This window comes from Pteronotus mesoamericanus, unplaced genomic scaffold (assembly GCF_021234165.1).
Source record: "Pteronotus mesoamericanus isolate MK-2021 breed Mesoamerican mustached bat unplaced genomic scaffold, CSHL_Meso_final contig_74, whole genome shotgun sequence".
NCBI lineage: Eukaryota > Metazoa > Chordata > Mammalia > Chiroptera > Mormoopidae > Pteronotus > Pteronotus mesoamericanus.
The window spans coordinates 16,004,346-16,020,725 of record NW_026555247.1 but is presented as its reverse complement, the minus strand read 5'-3'; the positions used below and the strand labels follow the sequence as shown (position 1 = coordinate 16,020,725).

The 16,380-nt window shown below is 39.6% G+C and overlaps 1 protein-coding gene across 6 annotated transcripts in view; it reads right to left on the bottom strand.

Annotated features, from left to right (window-relative positions):
* The window catches only part of DTNA (dystrobrevin alpha), a 248,881-nt gene that overhangs the window by 16,178 nt on the left and 216,323 nt on the right, over positions 1–16,380 (bottom strand). For all 6 annotated transcript variants that reach the window (XM_054583514.1, XM_054583513.1, XM_054583519.1 and 3 more), the window contains 2 exons: positions 9,912–10,008; positions 8,040–8,060 (listed from right to left, as the gene is read on the bottom strand). In XM_054583514.1, coding sequence (XP_054439489.1) covers positions 8,040–8,060; positions 9,912–10,008 — 118 coding nt within the window. The remainder of the gene's footprint in view (positions 1–8,039; positions 8,061–9,911; positions 10,009–16,380) is intronic.

Here is a 16,380-nt window from a genome sequence, read left to right as displayed (position 1 = left end):
AGCGATAATTACAAGGTGTGTCTATTTTCTCCTTGAAGAAAGTTCTACATAGAAAAAAAAAAGACACCTAAAGAGAAAGTTTTGAGTATAGATGAGGAGACTTTGGGGATGGATATGGTTTGTATGCTTCCTAAATTTTCAACCTGTCTGTCCTGGCATCATCTATAGAGGATAATATATAGTTCAAATCATGCATGCTATATTGTGCATATTAACTCTCAAATTAAGAATAAAAGAAGATATAAAAGATTTAATCCCTATTTTACAGCAAAAGTTGCCTTTGTCAAATTGCTCTGTGATTCAGGGATTCCATGGGGAAGAGAAAAAAAGAAATTTTAGTTTCAAATTTTTGGCTACTCTTTCCTTGTAGAGAAATGCCTTTTTCTTGGTCTACAAAAAAGCAGTATTCTAGCAGTAAGGATAGTAGGATTTAAAATGAGTAAAGGAAAGGTAAAAAACAACTAAAAGCCATTTATCTCTGCATTACAGTCCTCAGCGTGAAACCGTTCTGAGACTGTCACACCTTGAATTTCACAGCTTTGTCTCTACAGTGAGGTCTCTTGGAAGCATTTTCTCTTTTTAATAATTAGTTTACAAAGGAAGTCAGCCACTCACAAATAAGAAAATGCAAGGAGACCCTAAGTGCATACACAACAGATTATGTGTTCGCATACATTCCACTTCCGACCATTGGGTCTGGTCAGGGAGAGTCAGGGCTCTGCCCCGGCGCGGCCCAGAGAGTCAGCGTCGTCCCACTCAAGAACCCCCGAGACGTGCACCCTGAGAGCAGGGCTCTGGAAGGCTCGATTTAGAGCTGTGCTGTGGGTTCAGCTGCTTGAAGTTAAAACACACAACATCAATCCTGCAAAATGCCATGCTGTTAGCTTTCCAGGGCTCAGTAACACACATAAAAGTCAAATCTATAAACTGAGAAAAATCCAAAATTACAAAACAAAGCATAACAGAACAGAGGACAGAAAATAACTCATGTGATGCCCAATGGGCTGAGGATTCCACTCTTTCACTCTCAACAGTACCTTGCAATGGTCTGTCCAGGCTCAGGGAAGAGAAGTTTGCCTGCTTGCGACGCTTTTGCAGCCTGCTTGCCCCAGCCTGCTTGGGACGGGTCTGGTTTTCCCCAGCAAACTTTGGCAGCTCAATCTCATTACCACGGAACTTCTGCTTCTGCGCTACCATGGTATCTCCCTCCTTCCCACACCAATCATAAATGACTTCACCTTTGAGTTGTGGCTCCCAGTGCCCAGAGAGGTGAAAAAAGTTGCCCAGGAGCTGCAGTGAGACTGTCTGGGCTGGTGTCTGAGCCCAGGCGGTCTGACTGCCCTTCAGGGCAGGGACCTGGGTGGGGATGGCTAATGGAGGGTCCCTCAAAGGAGACAGACGTGGGTCAGTTGCCCTGAGGGTTGCCCCACCCTGGGAAACCCTCTGGTGCAGGCACATCAGTTTCAAGGCAGGGCCCTCTGCATGGCTCCTTGCCTTTCTTATCCGTCCTCCTTCCTAAGGCGCCCTTCACAGCAGGCAGGAGTGACTGGAGAAGGGAGGCTGGACAGAAGGGCTGAAGAAAGGAGGCTTGGCTGAGCAGCACAGGTTACCCTCTTAGCTCTGGGAAGCCAGGTCCTCTTCTGGCGTAGGAGGTTCACAATAATAATAATATAACTCTACATTTTATGGAATTTACAAAACAAAGCACTTTTACATACATTTTTTGGTTTCATTTTCCTGATAGTGTTATGAATGATAGTAGCTTATATTCAGATAGCACTTGGTAGTTGATAAAGCACTTTAATCCCCATGACTTCACTGAATCCTCCTAACAACCAAATGAGGTATATTATTCCCATTTTTCAGGTTAGCAAACTGAGGCTCAGAGGCGATAAGTGGGTTACCCAAGGTCTCTGAGCTAGTGAATGGCAGAGATAAAATTAATCCCCAGCCTTTGGTCTACAAGGCCACCAGAGCTGCTTTTCAGGGTTGTGGGCACTGTGACTGACCACCACATGCTTCCACCCAGGCCTCACTCATGTAGAAAGGTTTAGCAACCTGAAGGCTGAGAAGGCATGGGACACAGACCCATCAGTGAACTGTGTTGAAGCAGTGGCCTAGGGCTCCCTGCTGGGCCAGACGACAAACTTTTAGTTGCTGGGTCAAGCGGGGAGGTATGAGCCCAGAGTGGCAGAAACACGCTTGGGCTGTGTTTCAATCAGTGCAGAAATATAGGCCCACCATCTCATATCTGCAAATTTGAAATCCCAAAAGCAACACTTCTTGTTTCATAACTGATGTGAGGCTATTTAGTGTTTTCACAGTATTAGTGCATTTCTAAAATCTGAAAGATTTTGAATTCTGGAGCATTTCAGATACGGGGCTATGGGTCTGCATTTCAAATTTTAATGGCTATACTGTACACCAGCCCTGCTTACACTTGTCCCACTGGGCTCTCCAGTGCGGGGATCTCATGGGGCTGCCCCCGCCCCGGGCACTACCTCTGGCCTTTGTAACCTTCCTGACTGCGAGTCCCTTACCTCTGGCCATGTTCTCCTGTTCTCCTGTGCTGAGCTCTTCTGCTAATTGTGTTTGTCTGAGGCATTCCCAGCCCTATCTCTCCATTTAATGTCTGGTCTCCAAATCCAACTTTCCCTACTCCTTTCTGCCTGCTTCCTTTCTTCAAAACTCCCTTTAGTGGTTCTGTGTTAAGAGAAAAATAATTGACTGTAGTTATGCATTAAGGGAAAAACAATGGACCAAATCTAAATGACAGCAATATGTGAATGACTAATAGCCACTATCTCTTAAATGAATCTCTAATTGGTGCAATTTCAAGCAGTCTGATTATGTGAAAAATTTTCATGGAAGATTCTGTGCTGAAGAAAAGATTCAGCGGCATCTTCCCTGCAACTCAGGGCACCCAAGTCTTGTCCAGTTGTTACCCAGACTTTTGGTGGGAGGTTCCTGGCTCCTTGACCCCATCTCTCTTGGTGAGGACAGTGTCCATTTTGATGCATAGTACCTTCCTTGGACCTACTGCTGAGAATGCCAGCTCTGGCCTTCTTTTCTGTTGTTCTTGTAGGACCACCAGTAAAGTGCAGGTGCCTGTTGGCACTGGGGTAGCTCAGAGGAGCAGTTATCACTGAGTTTTATTTTCACAGCAAGTGGCTTCTATAGAACAGTAGCCTCTGGACTGGTCACGAAGCATGGTTGTCTGTTAACAACTTTAGAAGAGTTAGAGTGAATAATCTCTGTGAACATCCTTTCCTGGAAATTACTCAATGATTAATGGAGCAAAGACTTAAGGGACGATGGTCCATGCAGATCAATATATAGATCTAAAATCCCTCAGAAGGGAGTTGATTTATGGAAGAAGGAAAACATACATCACACTTGGCAAATTTGAAATAGCTCTCTTCTAGAGAATAAATGAAAAATTCATTTCTACACTCCATCCTCTGAGTCCACTCAACTTACTGTTGTATCAATTTTTAAAAAGCCTGACAAGGTCCATAAATTTTCTGATTTTTTTCCAGGAAGTATTTTGGTTTCCGCTCAGCACCAGGAAGAAGGGATGCTTCAAGGGATCAAATGTCTAAATGCTGAAGCAGCACTACCTGGAGAAATGGTATGGCCACGAGGCAGCAATGGGTGACATTATGTATCTCCTCCTCCTTCTCATGTTTGGCTGAGAATACAGCCTAGCTAGGTCTGGTTTTATTGATCCTTAGCAGCCTGGGAAGGTAGAGTAAAGCAGTGTTCAGCTACATTCAACCCTCTTTTCATCCTTTTACCCAATGCACATTCCCTGATTATTATCATGGGGACTGTTGTGTACAGAGTGTTAGGAAGACACAGATGAGGTGACTGATTCTGACTTGTCAGGAGGGAGGCATCACTGGACTTGAGTCTTAATAGCAGAGATTTCCAGGCAGAAAAGAGGAAGTACTGGCAGCAGAGAAGACAATGCCAGGCCTTGAAGTGCCATGAGCATGGCATGTGAAGTATAAGGGATACTGCAGATAGGGTTGGGAAGGCAGTATGGTTAAGCACCGGGATCACTGTGGGCAGTAGAGTAGAAGGAAGCTGGGAATGGGGTGGAGCCAGATTTGGTGGCTTCCAATGTCATAAAAGGGGCTTGACTTTACCCTGAACTAATTTCATTTCTCTAGAATTAATTAACCGATCCCTAAAATTAATAGAGAATGTGTGTGCATGTGCGTGTGTGAGAGAGAGAGAGACAGACTCTGGGAGGGTATGTTTTTGAACATTAGATGTTGGCCCTTATATTGCAGTTGATTATTTATGATATGAATTGTTCATGTCCCCAGCCTCACTTTTGATTGCTTCACTACTCTGCAGGATCCGCACAAGAGGCCTGCCCAGGTATCTCAGTTGGTTAGAGTGCCATGCCCACACGCCACGGTTACAGGTTCAATATCTGGTCAGGGCACATACAAGAATCAACCAATGAAGGTATAAACAAGTGGGACAACAAATCTCTCTCTCTCTCTCTCTCAAATCAATAAATATAAATTAAAAAAATAAGAATACCCACCAGAGAGGAGGAGCAAGTGAAACAGAAAGGTGAAAACTAAGCTGGTAAAACTGGTCATTTATAGGCTGCTCATATTCTATACCATATTGGGAAGAAGCAGGAACCTGAGTGACTAGCACTTTCTGAGTGAATTTTGCCATCAGTTGTGAAGAGAGAGGGAAATGGGAGCAGGAGATGCAATTTGCAATGATGTTTGACTTTCTTCCCCTGGTTGAGATGCTGTTGGTTAACTACAAGGAAGAGAAGTGAATGCATGAATGTGTGTGTGTGTGTGTGTGTGTGTGTGCATGCAAAGTATGTGTCCAATTAGAAAGTTTACATATACCTATGTGTATGTATATGCTTAAACATATACATTCATACCTATATCTGACATGCATATGGTATTTTCCAAAGTGCTTGCACATCTATTATCTTTTAAAATCCATTCAATAACCTGGTGAGCCATGTATTATCAATATGTTTGAAATAAATTACCGGGAAGTTTACTTACTCAAGATCTTCCACTGTAGAAGAAGAGCTGGGAATACTATCATTCAAGTCTCACTCCAATAATCTTTCTAAGAAGTTGTTCCTGTGATCTTACTTTCTGAACTCAAAGTTAGGATGCTTGGTTTTAGATCGGGACATGCTATTTGGAACTGGAAGTATATCAGAAACTCTGGAAATTACCATCATTGAAATTATACCCCAGTCACCTTCATTACTAATTATGAGTGTTCTTTTTACGGTGCCTTCAATAAATCTTAAATATACACAAAGAAGAAAGAGGGTAGGATAATTTCAATTCAAGTTTTGTAAAAAAAATTTATTGCTTATCATATCATAATCATTGTATTATATTACAGGCACTAATTTTTTTAAAATTCATGTTCTTTCCTCAAGGGGAATAAATTCATGCATTACCTCTAACAAGAAACAGTATAAGTAGGAATTATATATACCAGTGTAATAAAATACATCAAACCACACAGACTTATGATAAAGCAAGTAGATGTTATTAAATCAAGCACAATTTGTTGTGTGCAGTGTCTTAAACCTGATTTTACAAAGAGAACATCTCCAAATGGGAAAGGCTTGTAAATAAAAACATAATTTAGAAGCAGAAGCCAGACTAAAACCTCTAAATTCTCTCCTTAGGTCATTTTATACCATAAGAATTCTATATATTTGGATGGCATTTGTTTATTCCTTGGAGAGCTGCTACTGCAGGACTGGGACGGGGGAGGGGGTGGTTTCTGTCTTAATTTTGACTGAAGGTCAGTATAAGAAGCAGCCACATGAAAGCTACTACTGCATTTGTCCATTTTATTTTTCAGTACTCCTACAAAGCTCTGAGTGAAAACTTCCTTCTTATACTTTATGCCAACAGAAATCTGGTCCCTTGAGAACTAGCATTTCTGTTCTGATAAAACCACTGATTATGTTTTCCTTTATTGCCTCATTGCCAGAAAGCTCAGAATAATACTCCTGTCCCTTATAATGAGCATATTTGCATTTTTTTCTTTAGTTTTTTGACTTTTCTATTTTATGAAGTTGTTGTTTATATTATTTGTTGTAAGCTGCCTCAGGTCCTTTTTCAAAAGGGGCTTGGATATAAAAGCAAATAAATGAGTAAGATAGGCAAACTCTCCCCCGTCCAGACAATGCTTTGCTGCCATCTGGGTGTTACCAGTAATGGCCTTGAAGTACCTTTGCAGCAGCAGCATCCACTGCTGGCTGACCTTCAAAGACGCAGCAGCTGCTGAGGGCTCAGAGGGGAGGAGCCGGAAGGAAAGGAGGCAGTAATGCTCTTTGGGTGCTGCCACCTCTGGGCTCTCTGCCTCTACGCTCTCCGGCTCTACGCATCCATCCGTATATGGACTTCCTGGTCCACTGAGCCTTTCAAGAATGCGTTGCCTGGGAAATGGCAGAGGAGTCCCGGCGTGGGGGTGGGGGAGGGGGTGGGGCGGGGAGGGGGCGGAAATGGATAAAGCAAGACTGACTGATTACAGGGTGATTGCCCTCTCTGTCCACTAGGAGGAGAAAGTTTCATTGGACCGTTATTTCCTTTTTCTATGCACATGCTAAGTAAGAGACAGCAAAGAAAAGAGGTTGTTGGCAAAGACAAGTGCTATAGCGAGGCATTTTTTCTCTCCCGTGATCTAAGTGCGAGGGAAGTACATAGCAATACCCCACGTATGCATTTCTGGGCAACTACACAGGCCATCAATGTGTGTCCTTCGCCCAGGGGCACTGTCTCTCATTAAAAGTGGACTTTAGTTCCCGTAAAGTAATTTTTTTCACAAAATACAAAATTATGTAATACATTGTTTTTATTGTCTGACATTACAGATTGGTTTTACACTTCCTTATTATTATTGTTTTTTACAGACCAGGGGAAAAAAAGGATAAAAATGTGTCCAGCATCTTGCAAACATTCTTTGTTACACACAAACACACACAATGAATAATAGGAAAGAGAATACAGAAGGATTAAAAGGTAGATTGAAGTTGGACAGGCTGTAGTTCTAATTGAGCCATGGAAAGAATGTGAAAGTTTTTGATAATACTAGCAGGTCACACATAACTTGGTACATGCACTTGAAATTAAAGCTGCTTTTATTTTGCTTTCATTTTATTGTTATTATTTTTTGAGTACACTGCTCTGTCTGCTGGCTTCTGAACTTGACCACAGCACTAGAGACAGGATTTTAGTTTAGGCCACAGTTAGCATCACAATGTCTCTATTTCTAGAGATGTATGTGAGGACCTTGTGAACTCCCAGAGCAGAGAGGTTCTCGGTGATAAGAGAAAGGCTGAAAGTTACCTATACCTTTGAGATTATTGTCAACCAATGGTAGGCATTCTGCTTGGGAATAAGTAAACAATGGTAGGTGAACAATAACTGAATACAGTCTTTCATAAGATTGAGCACATTTTGGTAAGCAGTGGGGAACTGGGGCTTAATAATTATGTAATATAAGAAGAGATGTAATTAGCTAGTTTTTATAAAAAGAGGTTCCACACATTTTCAGTAAAATGGAAACAGAGCTGGATATTCACAGCATCAGAGGCTGGTGAGGTTGGCTTCTGATGAGTGCTGTGGGTTTTATCTAGTGTAACTTTAGTGACTCTGATGGGTATTTTTCAGTTAAAAAAAGGATCTGATCAATAACCCAGAAAAGCATGAGACTGGTTTGAAATTGAGACCCCTGGAGATCTAAAAAAGTGTCCAACAAATTACAATTTGTTCCCTCTTCTCAAAGACATAATATCTCGTCTTTTGATGCCGACAGTTGTAATAGTTACAAAAAATGCTGAATTTAATATATTTCAGTTCAAGCACTACATTGAAAAGGAAGCAAATTAGTATGATTTTTTTCTCTTTCCAAACTGAAGCATGAACATACATTAGAGGCAAAAGCAATGAGAAAAACAGCAGGACGGCAGGCCCCTCCACTGTTAGTTAAGACCTGCAGTAGGGAACATAACTTACTCCCTGCTTCAGTTCTTCTTCCTACAGAAAGATTGAATCAATAATAGTTAGATTACCCAGGGTTCCAATAAGAGCATGTATACAGTGTGAAGGGATGCAAGGTGGGGAAAACATCAATACAGCTTTGGTGGAAGGTCAGGTCTCTTCGACCTCAATGACTTCAGTTTGAAGTCAAGTACCTAGTTAGGTACTTGAAAGTATAGACCCCAACTCTTTCCTCTGTGCCCAACCATCTTTCTATACAATCCCTCTGTCCTAGTGTTTGTATACCCTGATACAATAGACTGCTCCGTTAGGCTAGGTGGATGCCCAGGTGGCTGGTGGTAAATAGACTCCTATCCCAATGCTATGGTGATAGAATCTATAGAAATATAAGCAAGGGAGGTTTTCAAAGCTTCCTGACATTCAGTGAAGAGAAAGATGGGCTCAACCTTCTTCATTTGGCATATTTGGAAAGGAAAGCAGAAAGACCTTTTCTAGATCATCAAATGAGATAACAGGCCAGCAACAGCAACAGGTTATTAATTACCCAGTCCTGTCCTAACATATAAAGTACAGAAACTGAATTCTACACTTTACATGTCTAATATACTGACAGTTATGTAGTAAAGATAAGGCATTCCCAACACTGATGGCAGGAAAAGTCAACTAAGGGATAAAAAAGAGTAAAGGAAACAAAAGGAAAAAGTGTTAGCTTATAGCAGTGCCTGGGACACTGTAGGTTTCAACACATATTTTGGTAAATGAAAGGAAGAAAGGAAGGAAAGGAGGGAGGGAGGGAGAAAAAAAAAGGAAGAGGAGGAGGAAGATGAGGATGATGATGGTAAGGAGGAGGAGAGAGGAAAGAACGACACAGAAACAATGAATGATGGAGTGTCAGGGTTATGAGGGATCCGTGAACTGAAAGTCAGGACATCTCGTCTCACCAGTGCGCTGCCCCAGGGACTGTGCCTTTGTTATCAGAAGTTCTAGTCCCTGCCCTTGGCTGTCAGAGTTTCAGTCCGCACTGCTTCCTGCTTGTGTATATCAGGCAGGACGACCACACAGCGCTGACACATTTACTGGGCTGACTATAGCTGTGTGGCCATAATTAGTCTGCTTTTGACTTAAAATGGGATTTTGAGTATACTTGAAAAGGGAAGAAGGATTTGTAACAGGAAGTATGTAATTTCCCAGTAAGAAAAGCAGTAGATTATAGCCCTCTGCAGAGGACTCCTAGAGATCTTAAACACTCTACCTTCAGAAAAGTAAGGAGATCAATACAAATTTTTTTTTAAAAGCTCAACTTTATGAAACTAGATTTGTTAGTAATTTACAGGAACTTCTTTTTGGCCCAAGGGATTAATATTTCTCAGGCAACAAGATAAAAAGCAAAAAAAGTAAGGAGATATTTTCCGTTGCAGTTTGCGGCATGCAGTTTGCATAGAGCTTATGTGACTTGGGGCTACAGCCACACAAGTAAGATAAAAAGTTTACTGAAATAAAGTTACTCCTCTTAATGAAACTATTACCACCAAAGTTATTTAATGGCTATACTTTCATTTTATGAATTAGACATTAATTTCTGTTCAATTTAGTCAGAATTGCGGAAAGCTCTTAAAGTAAAATATTTCTAAATAAATCCAGTTTTATTACTTTCAAGGACACAAGAAACCGAAATAAGCCAAGAAGAAGTTGTTCCGTGAAGGTCCTCCGTGTGCTGGTTCAAGAAAATGGATAAGAATAAGCCCTACAATTGACTGCTGTCATTTGATGCATCTAAGAAAAGTTCCTCTATCTGACTTTAAAACCACATTTTGGGGGAAATCACATATAGTAATTGTAAAAACTAATGTACATTATGTGCAAAAATTTTTACAAATGCTCTCTTACCTTTAGTAGTTTCATGAGACCTTCTAACTGGACCATTAGCTCTCTCCGGCTCTCCTGGAGAGCAGACATTCTCTGTTCCAGCTCATCCTTGCGCTGTCTAAGAAAGAAGCAGTTGTCATTAGAAGCAGCATTCAACTCACTGAGCTCATCACAGTTCCCAGTCTTGTGGGACTAGTGGACCATCAGAACAGAGCACCTCTGGGTGTTTGACACGGTTGCTAGGCAGGGCAATGTCAAATGAATGAACAATTACAGCTTGAGGTGAACATTTATTTGTTAAAAGTCCTACTGAAACAGAAGTAAAATCCTTTAGATACTTCTCCCCTTTTACCCTTGATAATCCATTGAAGAAATCTTTTCTAAATGCTCACCAGGTCGGGCCCTCTGGGCTGTGCCCTTGGGTTTCCTTTGGGTGACAAACAAAAACCAAACTATCACTGAAAAAGGCCAACTGCATCCCTCCTTCAAATCTAAGGACCCTTTGGTAAATCTCACAGAAAATACTGATTACCTTAATATTTAGAAATTGGATTTCTAAAAGTACATTTTTCATCTCTTCCATCGTTAGTGTGTCTTTCAGAGGTCGAGTATTAATGGTGCATAGTAATTATGGTCAATCTATTTTTTTTGGTTTGGGTTTGGTTTCATAAAGTGAAACAAGTCAAAATAAAGAAGTTCCTACATAAGTGTTTTAACTGAAAATAATCTACAAGGTTTGTCTTTGTTTAACTTTGTTTTGTTTTGTAGAACCATTAAATTGTCAGCAAGATAACCACGAAGGACAATCTATACTCTGTCATTGATGTTGACATTAAGAAGTATCAAAAATATCTTTAAAAGGGGGAAATGAATGAAACAGTATAAAGAAGTATAATAATGGTTTACATTTCTGAAGTATATATATACTTTCTAAATCAATTTCAAGTAGATTATTTCATGACCATAAGTGAATAAGCAATATATACATAATTTTCTTGCCCTAAAATCTTCTCTGTCTGAGCTTAAAATATTGGAACTTATATTCTAAAAATGTGTGAATATTTTAACCATATATATATTAATGTATAAATAGATATGTCTAGTCTCATTGGCATAGACACAATATTAAGTGGAGCCAAAGCAGGGAGCCTGTAATGAAAAACTGACAATATAAAAATGTCACACTGAGTTAGGTCAATGGCTCATCCAATTGAAAGATATTTTGTGGGAGGACAGGTTATAGATATAAATGAGACATTTCTAATTTGCTTTCATATAGGCTTACTCTATAATGAATGATGAATTTAAAATTGATAAACATAACTCTTTTTGAATATATTTTCAGCTTTTATTGCCACTTAAGCCTTTCTACCCGAGCAATTTTTCCTTTGATTTCCTTAATAATTGCCTCTTTTCTGAATCCTATGGATAAGGAACATCATAATTTTATAGACTTTAATGGTATCTTGCTTCAGTCTTTGTCTTCCTGGGCTACAGATTCTAATTTTGAAAGTCTTGCCTCATTCAAAAATATTCTTCAGTGACAAATTCATTAGCTGCTTTTTCTTTGACCTTGTCTGTATACGGTGTTCCAAATACATCTAACAACAGGGCTTGGTAGAAGGGTAAATAATCTCTCTAGTTTATTTCTAGTTCTTTTATAGATACTGCTCTGTAATTTTTGGTCTCGGCCATAGGAGCACTTTGAGAAGAAGGTTGAAACAAAATTCTAATATTGTAGGCAAGTAACACTAAGAAAGGCATCTAAAAACTATTAGAACAAGTGAATTATTGTTAGTTTAGAATTAACCACAATTTCTAAAAGTTATTTGTACATTTATCTTATAGTAGTCATCTTTCAAAACATGATACTTACTCTTTCATGCACTTGATTGAATTCAATTTAAAAATAATTTAATAATGTGTTTATTTAATGTTCTTTGTAAGTATTTATACCAGTGATTACTGATGTGGGTCTGATAACAAATCTGTAGCATAGCCTCTACTGTTCCAAGGAGATAGGAGAAAACAAAGACAAAGTCTTGATTTTATTTTCACAGAGGTAAAATATATTCATCTCTAAAGAAATGTCTTTTATTCCAAAATCCCATCAGATTATTTCTAGTTTTGCACGTGTGTTAAAAACCTACTTTCTTTTAGGAGAGTATTGAAACAATAGGCAAATTTTAATATAAATTGCATATTGGATAATAATAAATATCAATTTTAACTTTCCCAAATTTGATGATAATACCATGGTTACATAAGAGAACATCTTCTTTCTTAAGAAATACACACATAAATACTTATGAGGTAAAGGGTTATGATGTCAGCAATTTAATGTCAAATGGCTCATCAAAAATGCATATGCAATTTATATTAAAATACACACACACAGATAGAGAAGGATGTGGCAAAATGTTTGTAATCTGTAGGTGAAGCATAGAAGGTTTAATGTTTGTTCAAAATAAAAATTGAAATATAACCCTGGTTGATGTGGCCCATTGGGTTGAGTGCCAGTCTGCAAACCAAAGGGTCACTGGTTCGATTACCAGCTGTGGGCCAGGTCCCCAGCAGGGGGCGCATGAGATGCAACCACACATTGATGTTTCTCTCCCTTTCTCCCTTCCCCTCTCTAAAAATAAATAAATAACATCTTTTAAAAAATTAAAATATATACCATCATTCGTGAAACTGTTGGACAACAGAGATGGTAGTTTTTAAAAATGTCATTATATGGTAACACATAAAGTACTCAACTTTTTGTTGTTTGCCAAAAACAATAAAAAGACTAAACTGGTCTATGAAATCAGGTCTGGAAACCACAGACTTGCCTCAGAGATTACAATTTAATTCTAATTGGTAAAACAAAAAAAGTTACTTTATATTAGCAAGTTGTCACAAAGAATAATTTTATATATTTTGAAAAGTGCAATTTTGGGAGCTTATTTTTTAAGCAAGGGATAGATATGAAAACTGGTATTTGTTTTTCTTGAGATTTGTAGTGTGAATTAGTTGCTTCACAGTTTTCAGAAGTGTTTTCTTCATTATAGAATATGGTATTATAGTAACTTTGCACAGTCCTTTGGCTGTCTTTTCATGGTTTTGTAGTTCATCCATTCAGTCCACAAACATCTATTCAGCACTCAAGTTTTAAGACACTGTAAATAAAATACTGAGTAGGATACAATTTTTGTCCTTGGGGAAGAGAATAGAAAACGTGAAAAAGTTCAAAACAATGATGGTAAGTGTGTAATAAAAATAAGAATAAATTGCTGTATGTGGTAACAGAGAAGATGACGAATAGTTCTATATAGTTGTAGAGATTCAGGGAAGACTCACTGGGTCACCTTACAAAATTTCCCTCAGAAGCTACATTCTCACTGTGAGAAGGAAAGACCCTGGGGAACCATATGAAATGTTTCAGACTTTTCTCTGCTTCATCTGGGCCTCCTGATTGCCCATATTTTTGACATTATTAGTAAAGCTCAATACTGGAGTAAAATCTCTGGTTCATGTGAGTCTGGCTTGACGATCTAACCCAGAGTGTTAGCTTCAAATGTAACTCTCATCCTTCAATGGCTTCCTGTTGTAGGACTAATAGCAGTAACTTTAAGATGGTCTGAAAGAGCACAGAATCATGATCTATCCCTACCTACATCTTCAGCTCCATCTCTTACCATGTATTGCCTCACTCACTGCACTCTAGGCCTGTAGAAGTTTTAGTTCCTAAAAAAGTGCCATATTTTCTCCTGCCATTTAGTCTTTGTACATATAGTTTTTCCCTTTCGGAAGGACCCTTGCCTCAGCTGTCCCACACCCCCTCCCCATCCTTAATCTCCATTCCCTGTGTCTCATTCTTCATACTTCAGCTCAAACAATCCTTCCTCACGGTAGCCCTTCTGACTCTAGTGAAGTGCAGGTCTGGTTACCTTTTTTTAAAGGAAGATTCCTTATAGTACTTATCTCAGTTTATAATTATTATTCTTCCTTGTGCAGTTATTTGATTTATTTCATTTTCCTACTAGATCACAAATTCTGTGAGACCAGGAACAGTATCTTTTCCAACTCACCACGGAAAAGTTCTGTGCACACTGAATTTTAGAAATATTTGTTGAATACATTAAATAAATAACAAAATGAAGAAAGGCAATTCTGATAGCAGATAGATCAGAGGCTGGAAATCAATTAAGGGCTCGTTGTAATACGTCAGGCAGGAGACACACAATTAAGATCCAAGAAAAAGAGATGGAATCCACCTGTGCTATTCATCATGCAGGATCTGGGGCAAGTTATTTTCTGTGAACCTCAGTTTTCATATTTATAAAAAGAGTACAATGTTGTCCATCTCCCAGGTTTGTTACAGCAATTATATGGAACAGTGAATGCAGACCTTGGTGCATAGGAAGTGTCAGATCAACACACAGAAATGCCTATCATATAATCCTTGTCAGCTGTCAGATCTCGGCTGCAAACTTGGATTTCAGTTTTGTTGTGGCTAAAGTGAAAAGGAAAATATGATCATTTTAGAAAGGTCATGGTGCTGTTAAAATAAAGTATGAGTTCATGAAAAGCAAAGCTCTGCTCCTTTGCCCCCTCTCCTATCCCTGAACTAAAAGAACTTTCTCCTGTTAGCCTCTCAACAAAAGGCCCTAGGAAGGAGGTAATGGAATGAGAAGACCTCTATTAAAGTTACAAAGAGGAGCTTCCATGGCTGCTTCACATGGCCACCCCGTAATGTGAACTAAGGCCAAACTAACCATGTATCTGTGAAACCCACAAATTGTGAGAACGCTTAGCACAGAATGAGTGGTTTATAAGTAGCTAGAGAAACACTCTTAAAGGGAGGGTATTTTTTCTACCAGGCAGAAGAAACATGTAGAGTACACAGACAGGCACAAACAAATCGTTGGGATTTGGGTGTCTCAGGCCTCGGGTCTCAGGCCTTAGATGTGGGGTGCCAGCCGACAGCAAGTGCCAAAAGTCCATAAGTTCTTGCGGAGCCAGACTCCTCCAAGTAGCTTTGGGCTCAGCTGGGACCATGGGAGTGCCCAGAAGTTGGGGTCAGAGGGAAGAAACGTCAGTTGGGAAAATCATCAGTGACCCAGGCACATCCGGATGCCCTCCCAGACTGTATTATACCAATAGAACCAAATACTTTGGAAAGCAAATGCTAACTGGTGCGAATTGATGAAAATCCTTGTGAGGAATTCTTAGTCATCATCCCTCCACTAGGGAATGGGACACCAGCTGAGGGGCATAAAGAAAATTTCAGGTAGAGAGAGAGTACTCTGATGTGTAGATGAATGACTACTCGGTTTCCAAGTTGGTTTATTCAGTTATAATTCAGTATATATTAAACTTAATTTTCAATTTGTCAGCTTGGAGGGCTTACAGAATCCTACTTGGTGAGAGAGACTTTCAAACAGTCATTTATTTTTATATGCCTTTGAGGAGAGGATGATATGAAACATTACTCTTCCCTTCTTTTCATTTTCATCCCTTGTGGATGATGGTGTAGTAGAATGTGCAAGGATTTCCAAACCATCTCTTTGAATGTGGGACCAGAAATCACATAGGTTGAAAAAGGAAGAATTTTTGCTTCTTCCATTAAATTATTTTGTTATTCTGAAGTAGGACATGATCTCATACTTGAAGCAGCCCCACCAGCTGCAAGTTCTGTAAATTTCCTTTCCATAACTCGAGCCTTTGGAGGGTGGGTCCTCCAGCCTGATGAATGGGCCTGGGGAGATTGGACCCCAGCTGAGTGCAGGCAGGCCCTGCAGCCTGGGCCGGGTGTGCTGCAGTGCTCAGATGTTAATGTGTCTGAAGACCAGGGCTAGAGTGGAACCCCAGAAACATCCATGACTACAATCTGTAGGGACATGGTAAACTCCAAACATAGCCACGAAGAACCTACTTAATTTAGTCTTTTTGTATAGAGAAAGTAAATGGCACTCTAATTCTGACAAAAGTTTCTGAAAAGAGGCATTGTTACAGTTATGTCCCACTTAACAATAGGGGTGTGTTCTGAAAAATGCATCATTAGATTGTCATTGTGGGAACATCCTAGAGTACACTTAAATGAACCTAGATGGTGCAGCCTACTCCACACTAGGCTATATGGTATAGACTATTGCCCCTAGGGCTACAAGCCTGCACAGCATGTTACTGTACAGAACAACACAGCATTGAATCAAGCGCAAGAGAAAATGATGCAATCAGGAGACAAAGTAAACACAAGATGTATGAGGCTGCTGCTGGTGTAACATGGACCACTGTTTTACAGCAAATTTTTTTATAAGTAGAAAGAGAATACATTGTAATAATTATAAAAAGTATAGTATTGTAAATACATAAACTAGTAACATAGTCGTTTATTATCACTATTAAGTATTATGTACTGTACACAGTTGTATATGCTACACTTTTACATGTCTGGTAGCACAGTAGGTTAGTTTGCGCCAGCATCGCCAGTAACGCATTGTGC